Raw genomic sequence first — 16,038 nt, forward strand, 5'->3', positions numbered from 1 at the left:
CATTTGATTAAAGGGGGTGCCTATCAAGTTCCTCCCCTGATCTTAGTTTCTTTCAGTGGATCTTGCCTGCAAAAATGATTACTGTGGTGTTTGCCTAATGCTGACTTTGTATTTCCTTTATTCCTTTTTTATTTATTAATTAGAATTCTTCTTTAAGGAAGAATTGTCCCTTATCCCCTATTTATCTATGAATTCAATTATTTATTTGAGTACATATTTATTATTTATTTGAACACATATTATTTGAATACATATAATCTATAATTATATATATAATTTAGTAGGGACTCATGGATGTGTTCTTTATTTTATACCTTATAATCTAATACTAACTTTTTTTTTTTTTTTTTTTTAGAGATAGAGTGTATGTGCAAGCAGAGGAGAGGGGCAGAGAGAGAGGGGCAGAGAGAGAGAGAGAGAGAGAGAGAGAGAGAATCTGAAACAGGCTCCATGCTCAGTGAAGAGCCTGATGCAGGGCTTGATCCCACAACTCTGGGATCGTGACCTGAGCCGACCAGAGTTGGGACTCTCAACTGACTGAGCCACTCTGGCACCCCTAACACTAGCATTATTAGATATATTGCTCAAATTGTTCTGGTTTTGGTGATTAGGAACTCTTTCAGACTTATTCCTGCAGCTTTTTGACATGTCCCAGCCTTCCTCTCTCCCCCGCTCACTACTTCATTCATCCTTCCTTCCTTCCTTCCTTCCTTCCTTCCTTCCTTCCTTCCTCTCTTTTTCTTTTTTCTTTCTTTCTTTCTTTCTTTCTTTCTTTCTTTCTTTTCCTCTTCTTTCTCTTTTTTCAAGCACCCCAGTACTTTCCAGCACTACAAGATACTCCAGGCCCATCTTGCATTTTCTCTGTCCCAGTCCTGGAATCACCCACTTCTTGAAGGAGACTGGTTCCTTTAGCTGGATAATGATATTCAGACACCAAGGTCTGGGTGCGAGGTGTCCTCATTGCTGGAGGGGTGTCATTGTCTTAGACCCTCCCAAGAAACAGAAATAGGAAATAAACGTCTCTACCCATGGGCTTATTTTAAAATGTAGGCTTTGTAAGTCCTTCATATCTGCATTGTTATAGGTTTCTTTCCTGAGTACCTTTTATAAGAGAAAGGATTTAAGACCAATTTTGATTGCTGTCTCAGGATTCTCATTGCCTATAATTTGGATGAGATTATCTCCAAATGATTGTCAGGGGGAAGATCCAGCTATCTTTTCTAGGAAGCTGCTTATCCACACTTTCTTTTTCTTTTAAGGGGTTCTTTATTAATTCTGCCATCAAGAGAGGTCTGATGGGTATAAATGGGAACAATATTGTCTGGTCTACAAACAAGGAAGAGGGAGCTGGAGATAGTGAGATTATTCAAGTGATGGAATTATGGCTGAACCAAGGTTGACAACCGTGTTATAAGTCCCATTTTAGGGTCTTTTCTTTATCTATTTTGTAAAGTAGTATTTGAATATTTTGTCATAGCACATATTTGAGTATGTACAGAAGCATTACATTCTTTGAAAAATTGAGATAATATTATACATACGATTTTAAAAGATGAATTTTTACATCTTAATACTTTTGTATGATCTTAAACGGCCATCTGTTATCCCATTACATGTATTTCTTGGAATCCACTGAACATATCTGTTATTAGTAGATATTAGGGTTTCACATGTGGGGGATCATTCATCACTTGATTTTCAGCACCTACAACACCTAATAAGCCCTCAAATATATGTTGAGCAAATGCACGACTGAATGAATGAAGACTGAATGTCAGAGGGAAATTTGCAGGGCTGGGGTGAGACCTGGAGATGCTATTACTCTAGGCACTGGGCTTGGCACTCAGAAGCTCAGGGAATGGGATGTTACAGGATGCTATGTCCAAGCTTCAGCTGAGATACCAAAATACAGTAGATACCAAAGTGAGTTTTGAGACAGACCTGTGGGTATTTCACTGGCTAGACACCACAGGTGGCTCTAAAAGTGTCAGGCAGTGAAGACTCAGACATTATTTGTGATTTGTTAAGAGATGGCTGCACTTGCCATCGTCCCCTTCTGTGGTTTTATTAGTAGGCAAAATAGATTGTGGCCAGTGTGATCCTATTGCAATCTCCCTTCTCTCTTCTGGATGATGTCTGCAATTCTACCATTCCAACTTTTAGCTTTTTTTTTTTTTTTTAGTGTTTATTTATTTTTGAGACAGAGCGCGAGCTGGGGAGGGGCAGAGAGAAAGGGAAACACAGAATCCGAAACAGGCTCTAGGATCCAAGCTGCCAGCACAGAGCCCGATGTGGGGCTCAATCCCACAAACCATGAGATCATGACCCGAGCCGAAGTCGGACGCTCAACCGACTGAGCCACCCAGGCGCCCCTCCAACTTTTAGCTTTAATTTGTGACTATTAACCTATGAAATGTGAGTTCTCCTAGGAAGAGTAACTCTACACAAAAATCATTTGCATTCCCTTTGGAATGTACACTGAATACATGTGACCCAGTGACAATAAATTAATCTGCTTAATCCTTTCTTGAGTACTTGGGGGCAGGGCAGGGTGGGGCAATGGGGTAGGTCAAAGGTGACCAGGAATCTCTCTGTTAGCCCCAAGGCAGATCCCTCCTCATTCAGACAGTTTCATTCTCCAGACGGGGCTGTTTACTGCTTAATTGGATGCCTTCATTGTGCCTCCTTCGTGACCCTGGCCTCAGCTCACTTACCTCTTTGTTTATGTATCCATCTTTATTGATGTCATACAAATTAAATGTCCACCTTAGCTTCTCATGGACGGTTCCTCTCAGTAAAATCGACAGAGCAGTTACAAAGTCCTGACAAATGAAAGAGGCATTAATGACATTAACCACCAAGCCTTGGGGTGGGAGGAAGCTCTGTCTTTGGGTCAGACTCTATGACTGCTTTTATATAGTGGTATCTCCCATGTCCTCTGTCCCCTGAAGGACATGGCCAAGCTCAGCGAAAGTGCCCCCCTTCCATTCCCTACCCTGCCCCATTTTGGGGGGACAGAGCGTCCTTGAGGAAGAAAGTATGTGCTGACATCTCCAGACACAGGTAAACACAGCCTCCTGTGGCACTGCCCTATCCCACAGCGCAGTTAGCCTCAGAAAGGCAGTATAGTCTACTACCGGAGTTCAAATCCCTCTGTTACCTCTTCCTAGCTATTTGACCTTGGAAAAAACACTCAATCTCTCTTTGCCTCACCGTCCTCTTCTGTAAACTGGTAATAAATAATAGAACACTACCTTGTGGGTTACTATGAGGATTAAATGAGTTAATACATGCAAAGCACTAGTACAGAGTCTGTCTCGTGGTAAGCTCGGTGTGAACGTGAGCTGTTACACTCTTTTCTTTAGTCCCTCTGAGGCCCTGAGTTCCCAGAGGGGTGGGGCAGCTGCTGTTTCTCTATCTTCAGGAAATGTTTGTTAAATGGATGACGGACTGAAGCATCTGAGGACCCGACTGTCCCATCAATAGCACACAGTTTAGAAGAGGAGATGGTGAGGACCCCGGGACTCTGAGACAAGCATACCTCGAACTTCACGGAGCCTGTCTGGGTGGTGTCGAAGGCGTGGAAGAGGTAATGGGCATACATGCTGGCATCTGAAAGGCACAGAAGGAAAGGCAGGTGACGGGAGCCGGGGCTTCACAGAGGGAAGGGAGAATGCTTGGAAACAATAAGGAAGAGAAGAGGGTGCTGCTGGGGTGATGGAAAGGAGGAAAGGCAGTGTGGGCAAGCCCACTGTGTAAACAGGGACCCATGTGGCTGTCCTGGATTTTAGGTGGAAAGTTCTTAGGACAAAGACAAGCCCTTACCCCTACATCTAGCCATCCCCGGAGGAAGACCCTCCTGCTGGTTCACATGGGTAATTCTTGGTGGGTGAGTGACGTGGCAACTGTGGGAAGAAGGCGCCCTTCTGAGTGATGTGCAATGCCATGTAGTGAGTACTCACTAGGGAGCAGACAGACCTGGGCTTGGCTAGCAGCTCTCTCCCTATGTAGCTGTGTGAACAGGCATCTAGCAGAACCTCTCTGAGCTCCTCTTTCCTGTCTCTGTACAAAGGGATGTAGCAAAACCTATCTCTTGGAATTTTTGAAAAAGTATGTTAAACTTTTCACATAGTCACATCATCTTAACCATCACCATTCCTGCCAAATGGTCAAAACTCAATAAACTGTGGCTCAACAGAATTCAACAGCAGTGGTTCTGGGGTCTTCATGGGGTGAAGCTGCTCCCCAACTTGCAGAGGGGCCCTGTACAGGGTCCCACACTTAGGAGGGCCCCATCTGTGCCAAAGAGGCCCATGAGAGACAGAGCTCAAGAAATGTTTGGGACACTTGGATCTCCATTTCCTCAGGACCCAGGGAAGGGATCCTGCAGGAGATAGCTCCTGGGGGCAGGAAGTGAAATGGCACGTGACTCATAGAAGCCTTGGGAAAGAGCCATTGATGTCTTAGGCCCATGGAGGCACAGCAACTTCCTTCAGGAGTCAGGCATGGCAACAGAGTGTCTGTGGGCCTGGCACACTCACTAACCTGGACTTCTATGCACAGCTTTATGTTCCCTACATCTTTTTGGATTCATTTATTTCTACAGTCTCTGGTATTAAAATTATTTTTCAAAGTTTCACCTTGCCCTCAGCTGTTGTAAGGAAAAGAATGGAGAGTGTAGCAAAATGGTGGAACCAACATGGCGGAGCTTTACATCAGACACTTATGGGCTAGAATCCTGCTCTGCTACTTACTGGCTGCATTATCTTGATCTTGATCTTGAGTGAATTGCTAACTTCTCTGAGACGTTGTTGTCCATCTCGGATATGATACAGTACCTGCTTTCTAGAGCTGATATGAGACTTTATGATATTGCTTTATTAATCTCTTCTTCTCTCTTGGAGAGAATCCATTTCAGAGCTCTTTTCTGCTAAAACTTTAGCTAATTCCATATCTTGTAATAAGGGAGGGGAATCTTACTCTGAGTTGTCCCTGCTGTTGAGGAGGAGACACATAACAAGAAACATGAACCTGGAGGAAGAAAGGCTGCTCACCAGAGAAGGAGTTGGGAAGGATCTTTTCAAGATCAGACTCACCTCCATGAGGGAAAAACTGAGCATAGATCTGCTTGAATGTTTCTTCATTGACCACACCGCTGGGACACTCCTGCGTGAAGGGGAGAGAGTCAGTGGGAGGGAGGGCTGCCTGGCCCCGAAGGAGGAGACTGGGTCCAGCCTTGGGGTTTAGGATTCCTCATCATCCCTGATGAACAGGGACTGGGCAAACGCCTGCACACTTCTGTGCCTCCAGGTGAGTGGCCGGGAGATAGCCCTGCCTTAAGAATGAAGCTGCCTTGCAAAATGATGAGACATCATCAGAGAATTGGCACTCTGAGGTAGAAACAGCTTGGGATTTGGGCCTAGGAAGGTCTGGGTTTGGATCCTGGCTCAGCCTCTTCTAGGCTTTGCAACTTTGGGTGAATTAGTGTCTGATCCTCAATGTCCTAACCTGTAAAATGGGGCTAACAGTACCTTCTGACAAGGTTGTCATGAGGTTTAATATATGAAATAATACAGCAAATTAATACATGGGCATTCAGGCTTACACTTCAGTCTTTATGAGCTCAGCACAGACCTAAATCTCGTCAGTTCTGGGGCACCGACAATATTGACAGTGTGAATGGGTCACACTAAGGCTAGAAGCTGGGCCAAGGTGAATTCTCCAAGGATGTGCCTACCATGTTGTGAAGTTCCTGGGCTATTGGCCAGTTTCCCATCTATGGAGATTGCCTCATTCTTGCCTGAAGTCTTTCTTTCTAGCCAGGTGATCTTGCTCTCATGTCTTTATAGAATTGGCCTTCCTTTTACAACCACACACATGGAAAACTCTCTGATGGGCCCTGTTGACATTTGGAAGAGCTTTGCTCCAGATGGGAAATCCTGCCTGGGCCTTCAGGTGCCCTGTGGGCCTTACATTTTTGAAGCCTCGATAAAGAACTTGCAGCTCCCTCTTGGTGAAATTGGTCTGGGCCTCCAGCTGCTCCAGTCCCTCAGGCCGATGGCAAACCATGGTCATCTCCAGCTCATCTTCAATCTTATCTGGAACCAGAGGAGATGGCATTGGAGTGGCTGACCTTAGTGGCCACTTGTCAGACCACAGTCTGGGCTGTCAAAAGAGTAGTGTTATGACCTGGGATAAGGGATTCGGGGCTGGGGTCACACTGCAGATGATTCTTCTGCCTTGACCACCCCCCCACCCCCAACCCAGTCACTTCTGTCTCACACTCAGTCCAGTCATTACCCGAGGGGTGTCAGGCACTACTCAGGGAGGGAGCTTCAGGCTGGAGATGAACACGTTCCAAGTGGAGATGAAGGCAGGAGTGCTAAAAATAAGTCCATGATGAAAACTTTCCCTTTCTTTCAAAATAACTTCTTTGCACATTCAATTTGCTGCCCACTGAACCATGTGAATATTCTAGAGACACAGGTAAGTGAGTGGAATGATTAACAGCTTTCAAACAGCAAAGGGAAACAACTCTATTAAAAATGTAGAGCAAACTCTTACCATTTGGTACGAATAGATGAAGGCTAACCCAATTTGGCAAAAAGTTCCAATTATGGCATGTTAAATATTAATTTAAGAGTACAAGTGTATTTTACAGTGTTGTTTTGTAATGTCTACTAGACATTCTTAAATAATAGGCAAGTGACTTAAATGGGAACTACTTGATATAAATCAAAGCTTCTGAAGCGTTTGAGGGGTTTCAAAAACAGTTGTCTGAAGTAGCAGTTTGTTCCTCCAATAAGAATGACAATGTAATATAATTTTTCACCAGTTATTGAGAAAGGGTCAGTCAAAGCAAGAAATCTGCCCATCTCCTACTGAAGGACCACAAACTGAATAAGCGGAGGTTTCCACACTTTACCATCACAGCAGGATAAATGAGTGTTTTCCTCTGGGTCCTGCCAGACGCTTTCTATAAATTTATTCCAATCAAGAATCAATTGTCGACTAACCTTCGCTGCCCATTGTTGTCGTGCAGACATAAGCAAATCCATATACTGAACGACTGTACATCTGGGCCGGCAAGAATAGTGATGAGATGGGCAAGCTGCTGGGAACGCCACACTCCACATCACATCCCATGACCACGGAGGGTGGGGGGCAGGCTGTGTTTCTGAGAGAACAGGGTGAGCAAGTGCTTTCCACTGAGTATATCTGTCTAGTCAATGCCAAGCTCTTGCTATCAGATTTTCTCTTCAATTGTCACTTTTCCTTTTGAGACTGTGATCTTAATACAAAAGGAAACTCTCCAAGTGAGTTTGCGTCTTGGACATCTTCCCTAAGGAAATGGATGTTTGGGAAGGTGCTAGGGAGAGGCAGAAGAACTTGGTAATAATTCCCAGTGGTTGTCTTTCTTGTGTGCTGGGCAACTGGTATCACCTTATCCTCTTGGGAGTAGGGCAGATTATTTAATATAAATAAGATACTCTGTTTATACAACATAGCTGCAAGTGACTGATTTCTTTTTAATTCTTACAGAGCCTTTAATTATTGTTTTGTTTGTAGCTAACAAGTGGCAATTACCTTAACATTGCAGCATTTCTATGTAAATCAAAGGGCTGATCCACCCCTCCAACGCCCCCCCACCACGTAAATTTAATTCAGAATACTTGCCTATATTTTTAGCTCATTTTAAAATAGAAATAAAATTATTGGTTTGAATCTCCCAGTGTTAGATTTAATAGCAATTTTATTTTGAAAAACACAGATATTTAAAAGTGTGAAGAGAGGTGAACTATTAAAATGGAAACAAGGAAGGCAGAAATGTATTTTTTGGAAGAAATGATGTATTTTTGCATGCATATAGTATACCATTCTCACTTTAACTTATCCGGAAGCTGAAAAGACTTCTTTTGAAAGATTGTCTTGTTTCTATTAATCTTCCTGTGACTGAATTCTTCACAAGATCAGGGAAGTCTGTTTGCAGAAGTCTGTGAGAATCTCTCTGATTCATAAGCTGCACTTACTTACCATCTCCTCTATTATAAATGCACTAAGTAGTTACTGAAATATCAAATATTAAGCCCACTTCATTAAGGGAGAACTAGACTTTATCAATAAATGATTTGTTTGCTGTCTGGGCAGAGGGATCAATTTCCGTATTAGATTCCGTAATATCTGAATATTGGGATGATGATTGCCAAGCTTTGGCTTGGTTTTGCTTCTCATCACCCTCTAATTGTCAGGCTGTGGTAACATCAGTCACTGAAGGAAATTCATGTCTTTGGGGCTCAAGATGCTGGGAAGTAGCCTGCGTGTCTTCAACCAGTGGTTCTCAATTTTTTGTTTTAATGTATTTCATAGTAAGAGCTACAATTAACAGCACATTCCAGGATGCATATACATATAAACAAAGATTTTATGACATATTTTGAAGCAAAAATTCCTTAAACACTTTTCCCTATTGATGTGAGATGTACTCTGTTCTCAATTTTAATCTATTTCTTTGTAAAATTGTGTTAACCTTCATGTGTCATGACCTGTGAATGGAAAACACTGAGTTGTCTACACTTGTGGCAACCTTCTAGAAGGGCCCACATCTCAGCATTCCTCTCCCTCATACCTGCTCTCCCTTCCCCTCCTTCATCTAGTTCCAGCCACTATAAATATATTCTGAAGAAATTTCTGAAGGGGCTGCTGAGGTTTTCACATTCCTCCTGTTGCACTGACCCCCCTCTCTCAGGGAGTCCCTGGGTGCTGCCCAGGTGGTCCCAGTAAAGGAAGGAGGGAGGCCCAGCTCTCGGGTTGGAGGAGGAGGAAACAGAGCTAACAGGTGGGGAGCCTCTTTGACAGTTTCTTCTGTTAAGAGTCTGCAAGGTGAAATGTTGCTTGATATTATTTTTGTTATTAAAAGTAATGGTGAGTCAGTTACTAAGTCAGATTGAGTTTGGATGATAGACATTAAAATTAACCTAGAAATTTAGTACTATGGTGGTAACTACATAACAAGAATTAGAATACCTTCTGTTGGTAAAATACTGTTAATCTGTAAAATGTTTTCATGCCTGTTGTCCCACTACAACCTTGTGTGTGGTGGGGAGCGAGTATTGGAAAGATGGGTGTCTTAACAGACAAGGAGATTGTCTAACCATGAGTATCTTAAACACTGATGAATTGCCTATTACTGTGGGTAAAGCAAGATAGAAAAAATCAACGGGAGGGGATTTACAGCAGGAAATTCCCAGACTGAAGGAGAAGTTGGAGAAGATGATTCAGATTAAGTGGTCTTTATTGTTTTGAGGTCACGGACTCTTCTGAGTGTGGGATAAAAGCTTTAGACTCTCAGAAAAAGAAAATGCACCTAATTATGGCATTTTTCTGTACTTTCAGTTAGGTCTTGGATATTTTAAACACATGGAGACATGTTAAGTGCTTCTAGCACAGGAGATCTCTTCCAAGCTCTATCACTAGATGTTTTTGCCTAAGACAGAATGGGACCTAGAATCGAGCCAGTCCCAGGTCTCTTTTATAGATCTGGCTTCCATGTGCCCCTACAATGGCTTCCCTTTCCCTTAAGCACAAACTGCAAATTGGTTTGTGACCAATGTGACAAAGTTTGCAATATTAGGAGCTATGCTCCTAACAAGCTCTGTACAGGTCATACCCTTAGGTTATGAGTTGTAAGAGGACCCAAGCCTTTAGTCTCCTCCCTGGTGAATCTCCTCTGTTAGTTCTGTGACCATGACCACAGCCAAGGCCAAAAACCATGGCCATGATGACTTCCTTCTCCCTGCACTAGAAAATAGTCTCTTCATCGTGGGGTCTCTGGGTTGGACTTAATAATCACCTATCTGTTTTCAAGGTTACAAAATGGTGTCCCTTGACATAGAATGCAGCCCCCAAATAGGTCTTGTTTCGTTTATAAAATGTGATGGGTTTTGTTTTTGTTTTTGTTTTTGGAATTAACTGCCGCTATTGAAAGATGACAGATCAACAAATTCGGATATTTTATTTCTCTTAGAAAATGGGATTATCTAACAACTTTTAGTCTCAAATTCTCACAAGGAAATAGTTTATGAAAGCTGAGCGGTGGCTGTTCCCTCTGAGCAGCCAGAGCCTCTAGCGCTCCACCTGTACGCCTGTGGCTCACTTCATTCATTTATGCTACCTTCCTGGCCCCACAGGCATTTGACTTTTCCCTTCCTGATCTCTGCCCGCTTACCTCCCACCTAACTACCTTTTTTCTTACCTCACTCACCACCCAGTCAACCACCTTTTCTCTCCTTACTACTTATTTAAACACATTCCACTTTGTTTCACAAAGGGCTTAAAATTGATTATAGGAAATAAATATAATAAATTTAAAAGAGATAAAGTAACAAAAAAAACTGCCTCAGAAAATGTTGATTTGATTAAGAGGTCAAGGCCAAGGGGAAAAAGACAACTTAGAAATACAGGTCATTTATTCCAAGCAGTGACCAAGCTTGAGTCACAGACTGGCTCTGAGCTTTTACATATTATCTTGTTACCCATTAGAGAAAAACATATCCGTTTCTTATTAGGAGCAAACCTCTTCCTATAACTTGTCTCTAAAAGAAAGTTTCCAGCTGTTTCTATGTAGGTGGTGTTTGCTAACAAGGGGCAAAGAAAGTTGGTGAATAAGTAGACTAATTACAAAATCTATTTGATTAAGAAACTTCTTCTTTCGGAGGCACCTGGGTGGCTTAGTCGGTTGGGCGTCCGACTTTGGTTCAGGTCATGATCTCATGGTTCATGGGTTCAAGCCCCTGCGTTGGGCTCTGGGCTGCTGGCTTGGAGCCTGGAGCCTGCTTCGGATTCTGTGTCTCCTTCTTTCTCTGCCCCTCCCCTGCTCACACTGTCTCTCTCTGTCTCTCAAAAAAAAAAAAAAATAATAATAATAAACGTTAAAAAAAGAAGCTCTTCTTTTGAAAGTAATATGACCAAAGTAGTCAAGTTAGTTTAAACTTTTTTACCTCTCTGATACTGGTAATACCACCAGGCGATGTCTAGGAAAAAGTAAGAAAACATTTTACCAAATCCATTCATCGAAAAGACAAAGCATACTTTTATTTTCCATGGAGATTCCACTCGGAGGGTGTCCAGGTCACCATCCAGCTCGACATACGCAAAGAGATCTTGTAGCAGAGCTGGTGCTGACCTTTTCCTTATCCTTTTCCCCAGGTGGGAGCAGGCAAGAGTTAACGGGTCACCTCGCAGTGCCCACGGCTCCCAGCAGGGGGCTCACTGAGCATGCCCGCAGCCATGCAGCCATGCAGCCCGAAGAGAGATGGGATGGCATGGGGCAGAGGATGCACGGATGTGGATGGGTCCTTGAAAATACCTGCATGTTTGGTTGTGAAGTGGCTTATATGATACCCTTCACAACAGAGGCCCCATGGTCCCCCTCTGCTACCTTGTCATTGGAAGCTGCACATTTTGTAGGATTCTATATTCGCTCACTCAACAATCATCAGTGACATACCTACATATTTCAGTGAATGAAACGACTCTGTTCCCTGCTCTCCTGGAGCTTACAGTCTACAAGCCTATGCTTCTCTTTTCCCTTTAGGAGCTTGATAAGTAACACCGATGCAGGGGAAAACAAGGTGGTGGTGGTGGTGGGCTGTGGAAAAAACTAATTAGCACATTAGAACTTGTGAGCAGAGTGGAGGCAGGTGAAGTCCCCTGTTGTGCTGAATACGAAACATAAGACGGATTATCAGACCTGGAAACTCCTTCATGGCACCATAGAGTTGGCTGGGTCCAGGTCCCAGAGAGTAGAAAATGGGGGTCTTGTTGCTCTCCTGCAGGCCTTTGGGGTTGATTTGGGGGGTCAACTTGGTTTACCTCTGTAGGCTATTATTTGAACTTCCTCCTGTCCTTCCATCACTCCTGACCAAGAGTGTGTGAGCCAGTCCAGCTATCACTTTAAGTGTGTTTTGGTCACTCCCCACCCATAACCCCAGACAGCAGGGGCTCATTTTCTGCTGTCCCTAAAAGTGGTGGTATAGGGGCACCTAGGTGGCTCAGTCAGTTAAGCATCCAACTTCAGCTCAGGTCATGATCTCACGGTTCGTGAGTTCGAGCCCTGCATTGGGCTCTGTGCTGACAGCTCGGAGCCTAGAGCCTGCTTTGGCTTCTGTGCCTCCTTCTCTCTCTACCCCTTCCCTGTTCTCTCTCTCTCTCTCTCTCTGTCCCCCTCAGTGCTCTCTCTCTCAAAAATAAAATAAAACATTAAAAAAAATTTAAGTGGTGGTATAGATGGATATCCATCCTCTGGTAAATATTTCTGCTCTTGACCTGGTCCTGATCTGAATCCCATGGGAGAAACTTACTTTGCCAGATTTAGTTGCCCTTTTATCACTCTGATTAATAGCATTTGCACTTATTTACCATTTCTAATAGACTTTATTTTTAAGGCAGTTTTAGGTTGACAGAAAAATTACGTAGAAAATACAGAGTTCACATGCACATCACCTCACGGCTTCCCCTATCATTAACATCTTGCACTAGTATGGTATATATGTTACAACTGATGAACCAAGATTAAAATATTTTTAGCTAAAGTCCATAGTTTACATTAGAGTGCATTCTTTGTGTGGTGCAGTTCTGTGGGTTTTGACAAATGTATAATGTCACGTATCTGCCACTACAGAATCCTCCAGAATAGTTTCACAGCCTTAAAAATACTTACATAGCATTTTTGTAGTGGTATGTCTACAAATAAGGGTTCACCGTCTCTGCCATGCCAGGGATGGGATTGGGAGAGAGACGAAAAGACAGACTGTTCATATGGAGCTCTCCGACTAGTGGTGAGACATGCACAGAGACCAGGATTACAAACTCAAATGCCAGTAGTAGTTGGTAAGTAATTTAAATGAGTCAGGTGCTGGGTGTACAACCTGAGTGGCAGGGACTGAGAACTGGTGAGTCATTACCCCATGAAAGGGAAACAGCTCTTACACAGCTAGTCATTGTTATATAGAATTTAGGTTCACAGAGCCCAGATTTTTAGTTTTTCTTAAGAGCTGCTACAGTTAAGATTGTTTGTGTCCTGACTCTTAGCTGTTATCAATGACTTTAACATTGGAAACATACAGCATGGGCCAAATATGATATTCCCATTTGTAGGATGCTATGGATTGCTGGCCTGGAACTCTTCGCTGGCAAATCATGCCAAGGCCAAGTAGTGGCATGGCAGTGTGGACATGGCTGAGGCATTGGGAGCCAAGAGGAGGAAGCTCTTCATGAATAACCCCTGGATGGCAGGAAATTGAAAGGGGTGGCAGGGATGGCTCCAAGGGGAGCTGGTAATTTATTTGAGTCTTCAAGAAGGAAGGGAAAAAGGGAATATCTATCATATGCAATGATACAGAAGCAAAAAGGCCAGGGTGAGCTCTCCTCTAGTACAGCTGACTTCTTACTGAGAACAACTGGAAAAGGAGTATTAAAGAAATAAACCAATTAAAAAATTTTTAAAAATTACCATGGTAACAGCAACAAAAAGACACCTAAAGACTGGGCAGGGGGTGGGGGAACAGGAAAAATTACCTTAACACATGTGTTTGAAGGCACTGGAGAGCTACCAATTTATCCTATCTTTAGAAGCAATGATTCTGGAGGGAAGAAAAACTCATTAAGGGGAGCCTGACAGTCAGTGCTGCTTTTCATCTCACAGGGTATGCTGATTTATAAGTGGCATGGGTTCTGAGCTTGAGAAACTGAGCAAAAGGGTCTGCTAAGGGAAAAGAATATAAGCAGAACTTTCAGCAATCTGGGAAGACAAAAATGGGATCAGTCCTACGAAGACATTCAGGGCTCGAGGGGCCAAGACCGGAGGGGCCACAGAGGAGGGGAGCACAGACATAATGTTATCAACCTGAGCTATCGTAAGTGACTGAGGTCAATGGAAACTAAGCAAAAACCACAGCCCAAAGGTTGCAGAGCTAAATGGAGCTCTTGGCAGGCTCACAGGGTTATGGGTTAGCGGTTAGATTCAGGGTCTTCTAGGAGGTGGGTTCCTGGTGAACATTCAGGCTTTCAGTTTGACCCCTAAAGGACTGTGTTCTAGGAGCAAGGCATATTAGAAGTAGATCAGGCCTCTCAAAGATTGAAATCCAGCCTCGAAACAACTCAATCCCTATTTGGATTAAGTTTATTTGCTCCTGCTCAGTTACCTTGCAGAAGTTGAAGGTTCAGCCAGATAGTGTTCACATTTTGTATTCTAATGTTCACCACTCATTGCAAATTTGCCAGGCATATTAAGATAGGACCAAGAGAAAAAGACAGAATACAGTAATAGATTCATAGTGATCTAAATATTGGCTTTATCAACTGTGGGCCTTAAAATAATGGTGAATATGCTCCAGAAAATAAATAAAAAGATGGAGATTCCACCAGAGACTTAGAGAACTGGGATATATATATATATATAGTCCTAGAATTAAAAAATATATTATCCAAGATTAACAACTAAATAGATCAATTTAACGGCTGGTTGGGCACAGATGAAGAGAGAATGATTTGGTGGATAGGTCAATAGAAAAATATAAAGACTTATGCAGAGAGAGAGAGAGAAATACGAAAAATACAGAGAAGACCATAAGAGACATATCGGACTTGAAGAAAAGTTCTTTTATATGTATATATATACACGTATATATATATACACATATATATATTTTTTTTTTGAGAGAGAGAGAGGCAGAGTGTGTGCAGAGGAGGGGCAAAGAGAGAGGGAAACACAGAATCCTAAGCAGGCTCGAGGCTCTGAGCTGTTAGCACAGAGCCCGAAGCGGGGCTCAAACTCATGAACCATGAGATATGACCTGGGCTGAAGTCAGATGCTTAACTGACTGAGCCACCCAGGCACCCTTCATAAAAGTTCTAACATATGTGTAACTGGAGTCCCCAATGGGGAGGAGATAAAAAATACTGTTGAGGCAATATCTGAAGTGACAATTGATCATTTAAAAAAACCAATTAAATATATCAAGCCACAGATGTCAAGCCACAGATTCTGGAAGCATAAACCCAAGCAGAGAAACTCATAGGAAACCACACCAAGGCACATCACAATAAAACTGTTGAAATGCAAACCTAAACAGAAAAATTTTAATACAAGAAAGCCATCTTCAGATAAAAACCAAGCCCTAGCTCGATGCTTATTAATTAGGACACAGAAAAAGTAGAAATGAAAGTACAACATGCAAACATGTCAAGAAAAACTGGCTTGGCTATTTTAACACTAGAGGAAGTAGACTTTAAGGCAAGAAGCTTTGCTAGAGAGAAAGGGAGTTTGCATAATGAAGGTGCCATCCACTAGGAAGATAGAACAATTCCAAATTAGTATGCACAAATAATATAGTTTCCAAATACAAAGCAAAGGCTGACAGAGAAAAGAAGAACTAGCAAATTCACAGTCATAATTGGAGATTTCAAAACCCTTCTCTCAGCAACTGATAAAAAAAAATCGATGAGGGTATAGAGGATATGAGCAATGCAATTAACAAATGTGTCTCCATTGATAGGAGTGGAGCTCTTTATCCAACCGCCATAGATACCGCACATTCCTTTCAAGGGCTCAGAGAACATTTACCAAAATTGACCACTTCCTGAGTAATAAAGCCAATCTCAACAAAGTTTGAAGAAATGAAATTGTTCAGAATGTTTTCTATCCATGTGGAATTAAACAAGAAATCAAGAGAAGAAGAAAAAAAGAGGAAATCTCCAAATGTTTGGAAACCAAGCAACATGGTTCGAATTCGTGATAACCCAGTATGGAGGAAGAAACCTCATGGAAATTAGAAAGCATTTGGAATCAAATGATAATGAAAATATAACATATCAAAACTGTGGGACGCTGTGAAAACTGAACCCAGAGGGAAATTTAAAGAGCATGACATACTTGAGCTGCAAATAATTTAGGTGACAGTGTGCATAAAATTGAATGCCTAAAATTGAATGCTGTGCTGCCTCTTGAAATCATATTTCTAGTGCTTCTAGTGGTTCATT

At 42.5% G+C, this 16,038-nt stretch overlaps 1 protein-coding gene across 4 annotated transcripts in view; it reads right to left on the minus strand.

The window, feature by feature from the left end:
* The window catches only part of KCNIP1 (potassium voltage-gated channel interacting protein 1), a 341,859-nt gene that overhangs the window by 8,020 nt on the left and 317,801 nt on the right, over positions 1-16,038 (minus strand). For 3 of the 4 annotated variants that reach the window (XM_015070504.3, XM_053226584.1, XM_015070505.3), the window contains exons 2-5: positions 5,974-6,098; positions 5,097-5,166; positions 3,542-3,612; positions 2,715-2,822 (exon numbers count right to left, since the gene is read on the minus strand). In XM_015070504.3, the coding sequence (XP_014925990.1) occupies positions 2,715-2,822; positions 3,542-3,612; positions 5,097-5,166; positions 5,974-6,098 (374 nt within the window). Of the gene's footprint in view, positions 1-2,714; positions 2,823-3,541; positions 3,613-5,096; positions 5,167-5,973; positions 6,099-10,997; positions 11,031-16,038 lie in introns of all 4 variants that reach the window. The other variant, XM_027034196.2, reaches the window with a different exon arrangement.

Source organism: Acinonyx jubatus, chromosome A1 (assembly GCF_027475565.1).
Source record: "Acinonyx jubatus isolate Ajub_Pintada_27869175 chromosome A1, VMU_Ajub_asm_v1.0, whole genome shotgun sequence".
NCBI classification, from domain to species: Eukaryota; Metazoa; Chordata; class Mammalia; order Carnivora; family Felidae; genus Acinonyx; species Acinonyx jubatus.